The 17287-nt window shown below is 39.7% G+C and overlaps 1 protein-coding gene across 5 annotated transcripts in view; it reads right to left on the bottom strand.

Moving 5' to 3' along the window:
- The window catches only part of COL15A1 (collagen type XV alpha 1 chain), a 165058-nt gene that overhangs the window by 16142 nt on the left and 131629 nt on the right, over positions 1-17287 (bottom strand). For 4 of the 5 annotated variants that reach the window (XM_075417015.1, XM_075417010.1, XM_075417014.1 and 1 more), the window contains 7 exons: positions 14749-14802; positions 14609-14668; positions 12479-12547; positions 12059-12100; positions 9644-9689; positions 6111-6200; positions 1353-1402 (listed from right to left, as the gene is read on the bottom strand). In XM_075417015.1, the coding sequence (XP_075273130.1) occupies positions 1353-1402; positions 6111-6200; positions 9644-9689; positions 12059-12100; positions 12479-12547; positions 14609-14668; positions 14749-14802 (411 nt within the window). The remainder of the gene's footprint in view (positions 1-1352; positions 1403-6110; positions 6201-9643; positions 9690-12058; positions 12101-12478; positions 12548-14608; positions 14669-14748; positions 14803-17287) is intronic. The other variant, XM_075417012.1, reaches the window with a different exon arrangement.

The raw sequence follows: 17287 nt of genomic DNA, 5'->3' as shown, positions 1-17287 counted from the left end.
TATAGGATGAGAGAGAAGGGCGGGAGTGTGTACCAGGATAACAGCAGAGACATCACACAGAATTGCAGACACTTGAATTGCATGTCTTCTCCTGTCCTCCTTTGTTGATTATCAGTTAGTTTTGGGAAAAAGAGTGATATGTAAGAAGAAGTGTTTAAATACTAGGTCATTATCTCCCTATGCAAAATAGCCACAGCAATTTTAAGTTCCTCCTCACGTTATTTTCTTCTGGTTGCTGGTTTTTTCCTTCAACTTCTGTCAGTCTACTTTGTTTCACCTCTCTTAAGAAATAAACCTGTGAACACAACAGGCAAAGGGGAAAGCAAGAATAGCAAGTAGCTGCTGAAAGCCAGTAGACGTGGCTCTTCCTCTGACTTTTCTTCTTTTTGTTTTCCCAGTACATTGGACTATAAAGCTTTCTGTATGGTGTGTCATTTTGCAGAGATGAAGGACTAGATAAAAAATGAGTTCTTTGTAGCTAAAGCTGTAAAGCTGCAGATACTACTCTATAAGATCAAAGAAGCCATACCAGCTCCACCATGCATGCACGGGGCACTTTACGTTGTAGGGATAACCCAGGTGCACCCAGCCAAGCAGAAATAAAATCCTAAAACCAGACAGCACTCAGAGTCCTTCTAGGAAACTGACAGTACTCTGCTTCTGACGGCATCAATTAATAACTTGATTCAATTTTTTTCAGATCTTCTACTGTTAAAGAGCCTTGTTCACTTAAAAACATTTAAAATACTATCGCGTTAGTATACATTTTTGTCACTTCAAGCAGTCAGGAGAGTAATGGAACGGAGACAGACCAAGCACATCAAGGCGTGGGTATACTTTCTTGTAAGAGATTCCACCTAAAGTAGTTTCCATTACTTTAACTTATTTCATTCAGTGTGTTTAAAAGATAAATAGCATTACACCAAAGTTATTTTTTTCCTCCCATGCGTTAACTGTTGCTAAATTTTTCTAGAAGCCCTTTAGATAATGGACGTCTCTTACCTGAGCTGGCATGGAAACAAAAGCACTAGTTTATGGCAGATAATTTATACCAACTTCTGTTTTGTGACAGTGAATTATGACTCACTTTAGTACCATCAGGAAGGTAAAAAGCCTCAGTAATAAAGTTGTTTCAAAAGTAATCTTTATATACTACTGACATCTACTATCTCTATACTTGTAATAAACTTGTCTATGCAGCTGAATTTTAAGGAATTAATATAATTTGTTATGTCAATGCTCTTATCTGTTTTCTGTATTTCACCATGCTGTACTGTTTTATGCTTAATTGACAGTAAAGTACACTTTAAAAAAAGCCTAGCAGAACTCAAATACAAATGGGATACAATTACCTTTATACTATTAATAAAGTGGCTGAAATATGATGGAGGCAGAGGCGGACCTGAAAAATGAAGAAAATAGGATAAAGTACAATAATTATCTGTAATTTTCTTTTTAAAAGCACTGATTTGGATATTACTGGTTTAGGAGTTTAAAGGAAAATTATTTATAATAATAACATTAACCTTCAAATCTAGCAGATATTTTTAGTCTGGTTTCCTAACAAAGCAAGGCTTACATGACCTATCTTGTCTGTCACTTCTCCACCTTAAAAACTTCTAAGTCTGATTGTGAATTTCAGACAAATTTGAAAGGAAAGAACACTCAAAGATGAAAAATTCCTAGTTTTCTGAAAAAAGTGGCAGCTGGGCAAAGGGTGAAAGAGAAGCATCCAAATTAATCCTTTTGATGGAAACCAAGGTAAAAGAAAAGCTTTCCCTATGTTTTGCCAGCAATGGGGTGTTCAGTCAGTAGTTGTGTTATCTTTCAGGCAAGCACAGTACCATAACTGCCAAGGGAAAAAAACAGCGTTACTGCTGTGCTGCTGATCATAGAATAACTGTTCCTTGATGTTTTTTTTCAACAACAACCAACAACAGTATCAATAGTTATACCACCTGTGTTGTGTTGTCTGCCAATGGTGGTCAGCGAAAGCTGTCAAGCCAGCATCAAAAGTCTAAAAAGTCTTCAAACATTCTCTGTTTGGCATACACTGTTTTACAGCTGCCCATAACAGCTCGATGCATTTTCTTCAAATGTGTTCTGATTAATTTCTGAGATCTTTTGTTCTAGCCCTACGCCAGCCATAGGATTCAGATCTCAGTATGTCATCTCCGATACAATTAGGCCAGGTAGACATTGTATACATACATACCCTGGGACAGAAATGTATTCCCACTATGGCAGCTATTTTTATCCTATTCCAACCCTGCCAATTATAGCTCGCTACAGTGATTTGCTTGATTCATGTGAGGGGATGGGGAACAGACAGGCGGAATGGAATGGCAGGTGTCCTTCTCAGATGTTGCTTAGCATTAATCCCTACACTGGGCAGTATCTGACTTTTTTCTAGGAGGACCAGCAAGCAGACTAGGCCTGGGCAAGGCACATGAAGAACATGGAGGTCACCACTGAAAGTGGAGGTCAAAAATCTGTGGGAGGGAACCAGTAGGCTCTACCGACACTGACAGGTAAACTGTATTAGACCAATTCCTAAGCTCTGAGGTAAAGTGGCACAGCTTCCATCCATACAGTTAAACTGTCCTCCTCACTCTCGAAGCATGAGAGACTTATCCATACAGTCTATTCCACCAATCCCTGGCCTAAGTTATTCCCCAGACCATCCTGTCGTCTGGGAAAATGTTACTTGTTGTAGACCAAATCCAGGCCAGGAAACATGGGAACAAATAAACTGCGGAACAGCTGTCCTCTGCATCCTGGGTCTGTTTAGTTTACTAGTCTACACAGCCAGAGAAGTTTGTCTGGCATGGCTTCTCAGTGGGCAAACCTAGTTGAGTCTTCTGTAGACATTCAGTGGAGGGTTGGTGGGCATTTTTTGGCAGGACCTTTAAGGATCTTAACATTAGTCAGAGGGAAACATACTTTGTTGCATGGCTTCTGCTGGTAGACCAGACCTTTTCATGTCACTTTCATAACAGCACTTTCCATGTGCATAATCAATGGCAAAATCATGCCCTCCCAACAATCATAAAATTATACAGCTTTGGTGACCTTTCTTTTAGAAAATGGGAAGCTATACTGCTTTCAGATCTGGGATCAGACCTAGAAATTAACTTAGCCCCTGGCTAAGACTCACTTATTACCAGAATTGAGTTTGCCCAGTGAGAAGCCATCTTGCTCTTCCTCACTGATTTTACTTTAGCTCCATTCTTTCCAGGATTTACAGAGAAAAGGGTGAAATTTCTTCTTTGTACGGAAAAGAAGGATTCAGGGCAACTAAACAGGCCAAAGGGTGGATTTGGATGAGTGTGAAAACTTGTCCAGAATGCCAGGCTGGCCTTTTGGGGAGCGACCCGGGAGAAGGAAGAGGGTTGACTATGGTCAAGGGCCAGCACACTGCAATAAACACCGCATTTTCGATTAGCAGATCTTCAGCCTTAGGCAATTTGGTCTGAGACTATGATATAGTGAAGTATCCTCCTCTGTCTCCTAATGTGTTTTCTTACAAGGCTCCAGACTGTGTTCCTCCAGCCAGCAACACCAGGGCTGCGCTGGAGCATTGCACTTGTGGTTGGAACACAGCACCTATGCTCTGGATACTGACTACACCTGCCTCTATGCAGAGCAGCTAAATAAAGTGTGGCCTGCCATTTACCCACTCTCTGTATTGACTTCATATTTTTGCATGGTATCAACTAATAGAACCTGTTTGTAAGGCTGGAGAGGAGACATTTTGTGAAAAGAAAAAATAAATCCACTGTGTGGACAAGTACCACAGTTCAGAAAGCTTTTCTGATTGGAACTCAACAATTCTTGCAGTGGAAGGAGCTCCAGCCATCTGCCCCTCAGAGAAAGTTCTGAAAAATTCCTGTATTTAAATCGTGTTCCACCACCCTGCAACTTCTGGCTTGTGAATTTTTACTGTCAATGATTATGTTGATATCTATGAGACCTAGAGAATTGGTTTGTATGAAAGAATATTTTAGTAACTACATCAAAAAGCATGAATCAAACAGCAATATTTGCTACAGCAGCAACAGAATTGGTCTTAGTTATCACATTTTAACTTCACAAAATATTGAAGCTAGTTGATCTATTTGGATCTATTTGGATTCGGTTGGCAAACAAAATAATAAATCTCTGGTATTTTAGGAGAAAGGTGAATTCAGTTTTCCATTTAACCATAATTCTTGTGTTATTTTCACCATCCTTCACTTTTTACAACAGTATCATAAGCATGATCCTTTCACAGTCCTCTCCTTCTGAAGCACCTGAAATCATCAGGTATAGGCAAAAATATTGTAGGACATTAATTTGCATTAAATACAGAACCTGGAAGGGAACAGACACTTCCATGGTGGATAAACCAGTATAGAAAAAAATTTTTTTAGTTTCTGTTTAGGAATGCTTCTTGCTTCTTGCTTCTTTTTTTCACAAGTTTATTGATGACTAGGAAGCACTAACCACTTATTTTAAGACACAATATAGATCAGAATGAAAATTAGTGAGGACAAGACAAGAAAACATATTATTAGAACAGATGTCCTCTTAAAAATTACCAAAACACCATCTTCAGTCAACAGAATTATGTCTTTGGATCAAAGACAGAAATATCCATATAGATGTAGTTTTGTATTTGTTATCAACACATTAGAGGACAAAGATTATAAATACGGTATAGCAACATGAATTTGATATACTGCTTCTTCTACTACAAATGATTTCTGGCATTGACCAAAGCCTTATCACAGTATATGCTATTTCAAAAAATATATAGAAAAGGAGGAGTTTGTAATAGCAATCTTTTCAAATAGGTGCTTGCTTCTGTAACTATTTTTGAATGTGTAAGAAGTAGCAATGTGTATCAACTTTTTGATACAGGAAAACAAATCATGCATAACGAAAAACATGCATTACAATGCCCCTACTACTAGTGAATTGCTGTTTTTAGGTCACACAGATTTTTCATGATTATCATAAATAAAGCATAGAATATTAAAAAGTTGGTTGAAATGGAGATCATCTAGTTCGATGTCCTGCTGGAAGCGGGACTGTTACCAACAAATGACTGCCTTGAACTCAGAATGCAGAGATGTGTTACCCTGAAATGGGAAGCACTGCATTTTAGCCCAGTTGGCTCAAAAAAATTGACAACAAAATGCTATCTCAGGAATTGGACATGATGCCCTTCTAAGATTTCAGAAAATCTCTGACCAGTCAGTTACATTTCAATATCTATCCTTGTACTTAACACATTCATAATATTCACAAAGGTGCAGTGTTGGGGTTGATGTAGCTTGAGAGTTAGCACGAATAGGCCGCTTAAGCAAAACAGTTAGCATAAATGAACAGGCTGCTGGAAAAGACAGCTAAGAATAGTCATTGAGAAAGTTCTGATAGTGCACATGATGTGGGTTAGCAAAAACAAGATGTGTTCAAGGACGTGGAGGCAGTCTGTTGCTGTTAGCGCTAGTGCATAGTTACCAATCATAAGGGAATATGGGGTGCATGAACAGCGCGTGATTTATGTCTGTAGCCTATCCGAATAAGCGTGATCGCGTGTACAGGTATGAAAAATGTATATAACCACGCAAGTGGAGCAATAAAGTGAATTGACTGTGCATTGCATCAATGTGTGAGAGTCATTTCTGTCCCTGCACGGATGCTGAAACTTGGCAGTGCAGTACAGATATTTCTTTTCAGAAGACATTTTTGATAACATTCTGGGCTTTGTTGTTCTGTGTCTCAGTTCACCAAGGAATCTAGGTAGAAGTCTTTAAGCAGGTAAGGCTGCAGGGGTAAGTACCAAAATACTTTGCTGAAACACTTTTTAAGCTAACCATGTATTCCTTTACCGGATGTCAACGACATATGGGTGGTGAAACACTGGAACTGGTTGCCCAGAGAGGTAGTGTGGCGGCCTCATCCCTAGAAATATTCAAGGCCAGGTTGGACTGGGCTCTGAGAAACCTGGTCTAGTTGAAGATGTCGCTGCTCACTGCAGGGGGGTTGGGCTAGATGACCTCTGAAGGTCCCTTCCAACCCAAAGCATTCTATGATTCAATTCTATGAGATCAGATTGAGTATACCTGGTGGTCCTGGAGCACCTCTGTCTCCTTTTTCTCCTTTTAAGTCTGCTGAACTGTGCAGCCCCCAGGCATCTCTGTTTGCTTTAGCACCTGCCATAAAAGCATCACAAATTCATGAGAACCTGGAAACAGCAGATACTACAGCAGAAACATCCAAACCACTGAAAGTGACAGCAGACTTTTCCATACACGTGTAGCACATGGCTCCAGACCCTATATGCTGGTCTCACTCTCTTCATGAACACTGAGTGTCTGCTTGATTGACCTCTCTTATCAACTCGAGTATGTGCAAGACAAGCTCTCTCTTACAAGTCAATTTTTCACCCTCCCTTCCCTAACCACCTAGCCTAAGACCCTCTCAACAAACCTGTTCTCGCTGTGTTTCTGAATTTCACTGGGGCAAGTGCAGAAATGGTTCTTGAGTTATGGCTCCGCGTTTGATACCACGTCTCTTACTATCTCTAGACACCAAACCACACCAATAAATGATAATATCTGCAACTGTGAATGTAAAAAATGTTATCATTTATTGCTTCTTCATGTCATAAAACCACTAATAATGAAGGAAATGATCTATGAGAACAGAAATTCTTTTAGCATAATTTTCCATCCAGGTGAGCTAAGGGTAGAATTGCACCCAAATACATCTGGATAAACCAGATATTATTCAACTTTCATGTTAACCTTACTCTATAAAATATCTGGGCAAAATGACCCTTGAGTATTTAGACATTTTAGGTCTGATTTTTCTCTTTGTTCTGCCTGCGTAATTGCTAATATCTTTGCAAAATTCATGTAAAATAACATCATTCTGCCACAGTAACATCTTACAGCCACTTCCTGCAGGTAGAAATGCCTTTTCAAGTTTAAGGTCAGGTGGTCCTATTCTGAGTTATGAGCAGAAAGCATACAAGACACATCTCTTAAAGTAATTTTTAATGGTTCCCTGCCCATGGTATCTTCAGCCCTTGTGGACATTTGTAATCTGTTCTGAGAATCTGTGGATCACTAAGAACGCTGGCTCTTTTCTACCCTGATCTGATTACATTTTTGAATTTCACTGGGGTAAGCACAGAAACAATCTCTTGCTTGGGTACCCAGTCCATGCTCCATGAGCTGGTGACACTTATATATAAGACTTTATCGCTAAGAAATAAATAAAGACTTTATTGGTAAGAAAGCCTTAGTCTGAAAAATAGTTATCACCTTTTTCCTACATTTAGTTGTGCAGAATGGCTACAATATGGAAGAAAGAGATCGGCTTCTTCCCTTTCAGAGCCCCATGTTACAATAGAAGTTTCCAGAGAGTTCCTCTCTGCCCTCCTCTTTTGTCTTTCAGCCATAAGCTGGTCATACTCCCATGGGTCTCCCCATGATTTGTCTGGTGACTCAGCCTCCAGCTGTGAGGTCATGTTCAAATTCTTATTGACAGAACAGTGGGGTCTCATTTTATGTTGCATGGAGGCCAATCACATAACCTCTCAGGTGTACAGTTAGACATTTTTCCTAGTTGTCAGAGGAACCCTAACTGTCCAACTGTGACATCTTCAGAGTTATTTGCCAGGCAGATTTCCAGTTCAGTCATCAGGATTTTAGGTCATCTTAAAATACTAAGAGCAATACAGAGCTTACGCAAGCAAGCTCTGACTTTCTCTTGCTCAAGGTATCTTCCTTCACCACTTACTATGTCCACTCTTGTCCCTTACCCTGATCCCTTGCACTCTTTTCACAGAATCACAGAATCACAGAATAGTAGGGGTTGGAAGGGACCTCTGTGGGTCATCTAGTCCAACCCCCCTGCCGAAGCAGGGTCACCTACAGTAGGCTTCCTTTCTTTTTGGTACAGAATTGCTACCTGTTTCTCTCTGCATGTAACTGAATTCACCCTTGGAGCATGTCTTCAAGGAAGGACAAAAGCACTGAACCACAGATGGAGGCTTGCATTAATTTTAATGCCTGGTATGCACAGTTAGTCACGCTTTGTGGTCATCTGATGGAGTACTAACTCAAGAATGGAATGGTCAGATCCTTACAACGTTCTTAAAACGTGATGAAAACTGTATGTAAATGCTGACTTTTCCTCCTTAAACCAAAGAAAGAAGGGATGCATTCTGGACTGACTTTAGGATTTACTGTTTGGGTTGAGAATTAGTATGCAGTTAGAGAAAAGAAACTATAACGATTAATTGAGTAAACCCGACAAGTTTTAAACAAAATTGTCATAGTCAAAATCCTCACTTTCCAGCTTTTACCTAGGCTGAAGGTCTGAAAAGAGCAGAATGTCCTTTATCAGCTTGGAGTCAACTCTTTGAACTAAGAAAAATGCCTTGAATGAAGAACTTTGGGCTCTCTGTGGGCATTCATACTGTTAGATCATGGATTCTCAAAAAAATATGGACAGAAATTTTTTGGAGTCCCTGTGTGCAGGGGAGACTTTGAATTTAGGAGCACCACTGGACAGCCTGCCCTCTATGGACTTCATTCTGTGGACGTAGCCCTGAAGAAATGTGGACTGTTTGCCAACCACAAGACTTAGGCTTTCACTCGTAAGAGGTAAGTCAGTCATTCAGCAGTAAGGATCCAGAAAGAAAGCTCAGGGCATTGTTGTACCCCACAAATTTTACCCTCTATTTTCCTGAACCCCCCCTTCCATGAAAGGGAGTGAAAACTAACAAAACTTCTCCAGCCTGGTGGCAATATCCCCAGGGTTGTCACGTGTGGAGTTTCTCATCCTCCTTCCTCATTAGTCTTCCTTCTTTGTCTGTCCATCAGGTTTTTGTCTTAGCTACTCCTGAACCCCAGAAATTACTTTCTTTTCAACAGGGCTCAACTTCCTAGTGAAGGAGGGGATGAGAAACATTTCTTCTGTTCTGAAAATTCACCCCTCACAGAAAGAATTGTTAATAGCTTACTTCTTTCCCTCAGCAGTATTCTCTGGAACTCCAGCAGCCCGTATGTGTTGACCCTGCCTGCGATAATTTTCTTTCAAGCAAAAAGACAGGAACTCTAATTACATGCTCTTTTTTTTTTTGGTATCAGTCAATCAGAGAAGGTAAGTGTTTCTGACACCATCAGTCAAAAACTGGAGGAATGAGACCACCTGGTTTCTTGGTGGGATGTAGAATCAGGTGGACTTCGGAATTTGCATCTTAGGAACACTGTCAATGCAGAGAGTAATGATTTGGCACAGCCATGTGTGACACCTTTGCTCTGACAGAGGACTTCCAAGATGAGATCTTGGAGAAAAAGTGTTGCACTGCTCAATTCATAAAACTTAGACTTCTAAATTAAGACCTAGGCTCATTTGTTCTTTGGCCTACATGTTGACACTGGACCAAGAAATGGTGTTCCAGTTTCACCAGAAAAAGAAGAGAGACCACGTTTTTTTTTTCCTCTTTTTTTTTTTTCCTTTTTTTTCCCCATAAACCCAATTTCTTGGCAATAGCCAAGAAAAAGTGAAAAGACTTTAATTAAAAAAAAAACACAAGAAAAAAAGCATATTTAAACCAAGGTACAAGAAAAGAAGTGCTCACCATGGACATTAAGAGCTTCTTGATTTCCAGGATAAGGAGTGCTCACCTAGAGATAAAGAAATCTGTCAAAAATTATCCATACGCATTAACCAATGGAAGTGCATTACTTGGTGTGACTAAAAAGCCTGGAAAATTTGCATGCTATCTCAGTAAATATTATAACAACACTCTGGGATTATCTCCAGCTTGACAAGGTCCGAGCATTAGCTGATCAAGCTTTTTCAGGATTGTGCTCTCTTTGACATGCAACATGCTTTTAGCAAGAGGGTAACAACATGCTTTTTGGAGGCGTCAGCAAATCCTACTCTCAGTCATGCCAGGCATCAGAAAACTCATTCTCCAAGAACAATTCTGAATTTACATCACTGCATTTAAAAGCAGAATTTGATTTTTTACTGTAAGATAACAGTCTGTGTTTGTAAATTTTACATCAGACCATGACTATGCCTGCTGCCTGATACTGACCTATGCTCCAGATGCATCAAGACCACAACTGGGAGGCAGAAGCTACTCCTGCCTATCCTCTTCTGACACCAGCCACCTGTAACAGTGGACATGCTACTTACCTCTACTGCCTGTCTTCAAAATAGGGACAGTGCAGGAATCAAAATGTGACACAGTGCTTGGAAATGGACAGAGCTTAGTACTAGCTAGTACTATTTATATGAATCTAAGCAAGCATATGTAGAAAACTGAAGGTGGTGCATCTGGCTAATCCTATAGTATTAGCTCTTAGAAGTCTTACTCACATGGATAGTTCCATTAACTTCAGAAGTTCAGTTCACATGAGGAAAACTTGTGGGGTTCAGTCTGTAGTTCTTTATCGATATTCATTTATGTAGGCATGTACAGCAGACTTCTTATCTATAAACTTGGATAGGTTTAGGAGGTTATTCATAAATGTAGGACAAATCTATCTAGCATACTCAGATGCACAAAGAGGTGTTTATAAGTACAGGTTTCTATTACTTGTGCACATAAAAGCTACTGCTGCTATTCACTGATTATAAACTTCTTGAAAAGTGACTTTTTATTGTTATCTGAAATTCAGCTAGAATAGGCTTGCCTTGTTGGAATCATTCCACAGAGAATCATAGGAGAGGTGAGGTTGGAAGGCATCTCTGGAGATTGTCTAGCCCAAAACAGGATCAACTACAGCAGGTTGCTCAGGGCCTTGTCCAGTCAGGTTTCAGAGGTGAGGCTGACTAATCCATATGTGATTACAGACGTATGTGATTAACATACAAGAATGTTATATGGTGGAAATGGGAAGATTTAAGGGAGGAATTCAAAGAGGTAAAAAGATGGTGCCTGGAGGTGGTAGGCCCAAACCGTAGAAATGTCAAATTACCATAGAGTAACGACTGTTTATCATTAACTAACAGAAAGCTCCATAAGCTAAGATACATCTCTCTTCAGCAGTAAGTGTAGGGTGATGATGAGTATCAATGCATCCAGTACAGTGTAAGTCATGAGCTGCTTCTCTAAAATAAGTGAAAAAGGTCTGGAATGGAAATTGGAGGAAGGTGGACAATACTATATAGAGCTATACTGTCTAACAGAAAAGCCACACTGCGCACTACACTACTCAGAGGAGGACTGTGCTCTCAAAGATGGAATCCTTTCCAGGTACCTAACCCATGGCTTAAAAGTACAATATTGCCCTAGGGAAAGTACTTCCAGGACTGAACTCTGTTCACAGTTCATTGTAGGATGTAATATCCATGATTCATTAAACAAAATTTGCATCAAGGCATTCTGAAAATAGAACCCACATCTCTTATGTTTTGATACTATGTGTGAAATTGCAGGTCCTTTGAAGGTAATGGGGGCTTTGTCATTCCCTTTGGAAAGCAGGGACAGAGCTTCACCTGCTGCCATTCTTGAGATAATAAATGTTCATATGTGAACAGACTGTATTTGAGGGTCAGATAAAGAACATGATCTTTCTTCTCTGATGCATCTTTCATGCCACAATGAAATATATAAGAAGTCTTATTTTGGACAGAGAAATTGAAAGCAGACATAACAACATGGAGACAGTATTTACATATACATCTGAAAAATGTCTACATGTGCGTATAAACATTCAGCTCCCTAAAGTAACTCTTAAAACTACGGAAACACAGGCTTTGAATGGCATAAAAGTGTTAGGACAACCAAGTAATCAAAGTGCTTTAAGCAAAAGGTTCTAGCGTTTCTAGTTCTGTTATATATTTTATATATGGCTAATTTTGGGTATCTGAACACTTCAAAATCTGTTATCTTGAAGACTAGGTAAAACACATTTCCAGTGCAAAGCAGAAGGCAGGGGAGAAAAGCTGTAAAGCTACTGTGGTTATGTATATATCTACTTTGGTTATGTACTGTCATTGCCATGCATTTTGCTAATAGCAGATTCTGTGTGTGACTTACTGGCATTTTGCAATGAGGTCTGGGAGAGACTGGGAAAAGTGTCTGTTGAAAACACGAAGGGAAATTATTTTAATGAACATAGGTATAATAAAGCAGATAACACAGCAAACAGATCTAACAGACATGATGGGACAAAGCCTGGAAACAAAAATCAGCACCTTGCGAGCAGCGAGCCCAGCTTGCTGCCTGGAGCTCTCACAGGTCTGTCAGTAGGTCCCACTCTGTGTGTGTGGGAGGGCAAAACTCTCACATGACAGCGGTTCCAGTTAAGAGATTTTTTCCTATGCACACAAGCAAGGTCACCCACTGTAAAATGTGTTGCCTGAAGCAAGTTTTGATGTTTCCCTTTGCAAACTGTCTCCAGAGCAGCACAGTTCTGCTACAGAGATAGACCAGCAACTGATTGCCAGCTGTACTTACTCCTTTGATATAAACTATACGTCCTGGAGGTCCAGGGGGGCCTGGGGGTCCAGGAAAGCCAGGAAGGCCCTGGTAAGAGAAGGTGAATGAAGGAAGATATTAGACATGCCTTTTCAGATGCAATACAACTGAGTCTACAGAAAGAAGGCCAAGGGGCTCAGAGGGCCCCATTTAACCATGTAGTTTTGTGTTAAAAATGGCTTGAGGGGAGACTGAGCATTCAATGACAGGGACCAACCTGTCAGATGAACTTTAATATTTAACTTAAAGCACTCTGTGGAAAACAGAATAGTTTAAGATTGTTGCTTCAGGGGGGAAAGGACTTCAAACTGGAAACCCCAAAGCACTAAAAATTGAAACTAAAGGCAGTGGATCTCTCATCCAAGGAAAATCAGGTATTCAAGACCAGTCTGTGATTCTCAAGACCGCTGAGATTCACATATTTTCAAGTGCCAGTCAGACAACTACATGCTAATTTAGCGCCTTCAAGGAACCCTGATAGAGTGGAGGCATGACTGTCCTTTACAAAATAATATGCCAACTTTTTACTGTGTCATTTAAAAACCTGGCACCAAGCCATGTCCATCTTTCACATCAATGTGAACGTCTGACAGGGGACACATGTAATCTCATCAATAATTAGAGATCCATTAGATTTTATCTTCCCTGAGCACTCCAGGGAGTACTACTAGAACATGTAACCTGTTTTGTTTGTTTGTTTGTTTTAATCTCCCAGCCTGATACACTTCATCTACTTATACTTTCTTTAATAGTTCTTGTTTAGTTAAGGCAGACAATCCAGAAAATGAACCTTGACACTGTTTGAAGATATGAAGGCACAGAAAATCTACTTTAATATTTTCTGCCAGTTGCTAGTCGTCTTTTCTGTCATTTTCTTCCAATTAGAATTTGTCTAATCTGTCTGGTTTCACCTTCCAGCAACTAAATTTCTATTTACACCTTTCTCTGGAGGTGTAAGCAACCTTTAGTACCTGGTCTTTTCTTTCTGTGAAGATACCTAGATACTTACCAGTTCTCTGTCTCCCTGTCAGTCGGATAAAGCAATATCATCATCTTACTTCTATTTCTTGTCCAGATAGACAATACACATGTGTTTTGCAGTTTGTGTGCCATGTATTTTTTCTGCTTTAAAACAAAGTAGAACCAGAGGACTCATACAACTGAATTCCTATACAAAAGTGCTCTACTGAAATACAGTGATCTTGAGTAGATCACCTCTTCTGATGCCTAGCTGACCCCTACCTTATGATTTCTATGCTAACACAGTAAAATATTCCTCTTTTTTCAGCAGATCTCGGGTGCAGATGAAACATTATTAGCTGTTGTGGCACAGGTGCCATTTTTTCTAGCACAGATTACCCCATGACATCAGAACAACTACACAAATTACTCTGCTGTTGTGAAATTTATTGCTTATGCTCAGCAGTGTTTATTGTTGCATAGTCCAGTCTTCACATTTGCTGTGAGAATGCTTGTATGAAGTCTTCTTACAAAAGCAGACTTGCAGCACCAGGACCTTGGTTCATCACTTGTCATTCCATAATTACAGGTTGTATGTGGGCATGGATATGCAATCTATCATCTATGCAAGTGGTCATTTTTCTGAATACATGTGCATGGCAACCAAAGAAGGTAGTAGGTATTAGCAAGTATCTCTTTTTTAGTAGAGTAGATGCTGCTTCGCTATGATATGCCCAAGTGCTGTTTGTACCTATGCTAGATAGCTAAGAGCCTATGGGAGTATCTGCACACCATGAGGGGTCATACTGATGGCCTGGATCAGGAAGTCTTTGATATATAGAAAGAACTGACAATTGTAGGTCATTTACTATTTGAACCAGCTATGCTAATAGTGAATCACACATATAACTATTACACCTGGGAGTTGATACAGTTATGCATATCTGCAAGAACTGCCCAGGTGGACCCAGAAGCTGACTTTTCAATGATTGTTACCAGACAGGAAAAGCAGCAGAAACATATAATGATTTCTAGATTATTTCAGGTTTTTAGTCCTGTCATCATTTTAAAGGAATTCATATTAATCAGACTCTACTTAAGATTTTAGCAGGATTTTCTTTCCACTAATTGCAATACATAAGAACTCACACGAAACGCTTCGCCTCGATCACCTTTCACACCTCTCAGTCCATTCAGTCCTGGGCGGCCCTGAAATAAGTAGAAATACTGTAGTATGTGTCAGAAGCAAGCTCCTCTATCTTTATTCCACTTGAGAGCATAATACATACTGGACGTCCTGGGAAACCAAGTTCTCCTTTGGGTCCAGTAGGTCCTATTGGTCCCTGGACAAAAAAGAAAATGTGATTATGGTGAATATATGGAACATATCTTTGACATATATTTGATTATTTAGAATAAGAGGCATAGTTTTATATTTGCATCAAAAAATGAGACCGTGATTGTCTGCAGAGAATGCACAGAACGTCCTCTCTACTTGCTCTTCTGAGTGATCTCAGAAGATAAGGCCTGCATATAACAGTCAAGTCTGGCTTGGAAAAGCCTGGTTATCTGAAATGCAGTCTGAATTCTCAGCCATTTGTAGGGTGTGCAATTCAAAGCTGAGTCACTGTGTATCAAAGGAAAAATAAATGTATCAATCAGTAGAAAAAAGGCAGCTAGTGGTGCATGCTTTGTGCATCTCCTTTTTGTTTGCTTTAATTTTGCAATTATTTTTTAATCAGGCCCTATGAGGAAATGTCTGTGGATCAGGTTGAGAATTCCTATAGTGCCAGGCTTCTACGTGCCTCTTGCCAGCCTGGATATATGCATTTATGGTTCTGATAGTTGAAACAGAATAGACCCTTCTTTGTAGAAGAGGAGTGACTGACCCATCAGGCCTCACAAAGTGATAAAAGTGACTGCAAAGAGAAAGGGCAAGCAAGCTGCCTGGGAAAAGTGGTCTAAGACTATGGATGATCTAGGACTGGGCAGTTGCAAGCATGCAACTTCTAGGCAGCTGGCAAGCAATCAACAAAAAGCAATAAACCTGAGGATATCACAAACTTGCATCTGCTGTCAACTACTAGGGTCTAGACAATCTCTTTGCATATGTATCAAACCTTCTGGTTTAATTTCCTTTTTTTCAGTCTAGTGAAATGCTAAGAGATACCCCTTCTTGTATTATTGGTTAAATAATCTCTGCCTATAGATCTCACGCAGATACCACTTATAGGTGACAACTGACGTGTTTAATCCTAAGAAATCACAGTAGTTTCAGTATGATTATTGTAACAGACTTTCCATTGCTACCTGCAGTATAACACAGACCTATGCTGATGGAAGAAAGACATTAGCTATTGCACTGTTTACCACAATTTCAGCACACCACTTTAATGGCAGCAAACATTTGTTGGCAGTCTGACTGCTACTTCAAGGGATAACTAGCAAACAATCAAAAAACAAGGGGAAATCCCCATCTTGCCACTCACTTCCTCTTATTCACAGTCCACTTCTGCTGCCATGTTATCTCTCAGTTCAAGGCACAGAAGGAGCATGGCAACTGAAGAACTAGAAATAGTTCTGTAAGAAATAGGCTAACATTTATACTTTGATGATTTACTCCGAATTTTACATACTCCGAGTTTTGCATCTCGTATTTTGCAGAATATTGACATGGGAATACCTTCTGGATACAAATACCAGTCTCTTACCAATCCATTTTACGAATTAATCTATTGCCATGTTGTCAGAATTTTCAATTAACAAAACCTTTTTTTTTTTCCTGAAACTGGCAAGTGCTTGTCCTTGCCTTTAGGTAATACCACTTCATTGAAAAGTGATGTACATTCATGGAAAATCTATCTGATGATGATGTGATGATTTCTCTTAGAATCAAGATGAAATTAATGGATTAATTGTTGTAGTATTTATCATGCCAAAACTGACTGGATTAGAGACGAAATTCAGAAATTGTTAACATGTGAACATATTGATTCATAACACCACCACTGTAATCAGAATTTAAAGCTCACTAATGGCAGCTGACAAGGGTTGAAGATGGTAGGATCTGTATTAAACTTCTCTTGCATTTCCTGTTTGAAGGTGATTTCTGCCCATATGATCAAAGTTAACGCCTGTATTTAAAGCAGGCAATAGATTGCTGGTGGACCCTGGCAGATATGAACTTCAATATTGTGCCCCCAAGCTTTCAAAGTGATTCAACCCACCCTTCTGTGCACCATATCCAATAATGAGGTTTGAAAAAGAAGAAATCCAAAATGTTGCACGGTATTTTTCTATTTATTTCACTTTACGGTATTTGAGCCTTTAAAGACTATGCAGATTTGAGCTTTACTGAGCAATGAAGATGACTAGAAATAGACTTTTAAATTAGCTTAAATAAAGACAAGTGTCTTGATCTCATGCTTTAACTGGGACCTTAAATAAACATCAACAATGTGAGAGTTGACCATGCTGGAGCCACCTTTACTATTTCCTCTGTCAAAGTGCGACCCCACTCCTGACAGACATTGGCGACTCCCTGAGACAGAAGCCAGCAGTCACAGCTAGAAGTGAAACAAGGAGGTGATGAAGCCACAGGAGACTGCATAACAGAAAAGGAACTTTCATTTACAACAGCAGAGAGTCGATTTGGGCAGACTGACACTGTGGTTCTTACTAAGGGCTCTTATTCAATAATGTGCAGTGGTCTGCTTCACTGATAGTGAACAGCGTAATCGAGCACATAAAAATTCTCATTTTCCCTGTGGCAGGAGGTTGGATTCAGTCTGTCTCTTCTGCTTTTGCTATTAACAGTATTAACCTCCT

Source organism: Opisthocomus hoazin, chromosome 3 (genome assembly GCF_030867145.1).
Source record: "Opisthocomus hoazin isolate bOpiHoa1 chromosome 3, bOpiHoa1.hap1, whole genome shotgun sequence".
Taxonomy (NCBI): Eukaryota; Metazoa; Chordata; class Aves; order Opisthocomiformes; family Opisthocomidae; genus Opisthocomus; species Opisthocomus hoazin.
This window is presented reverse-complemented; position numbering and strand designations above follow the sequence as displayed.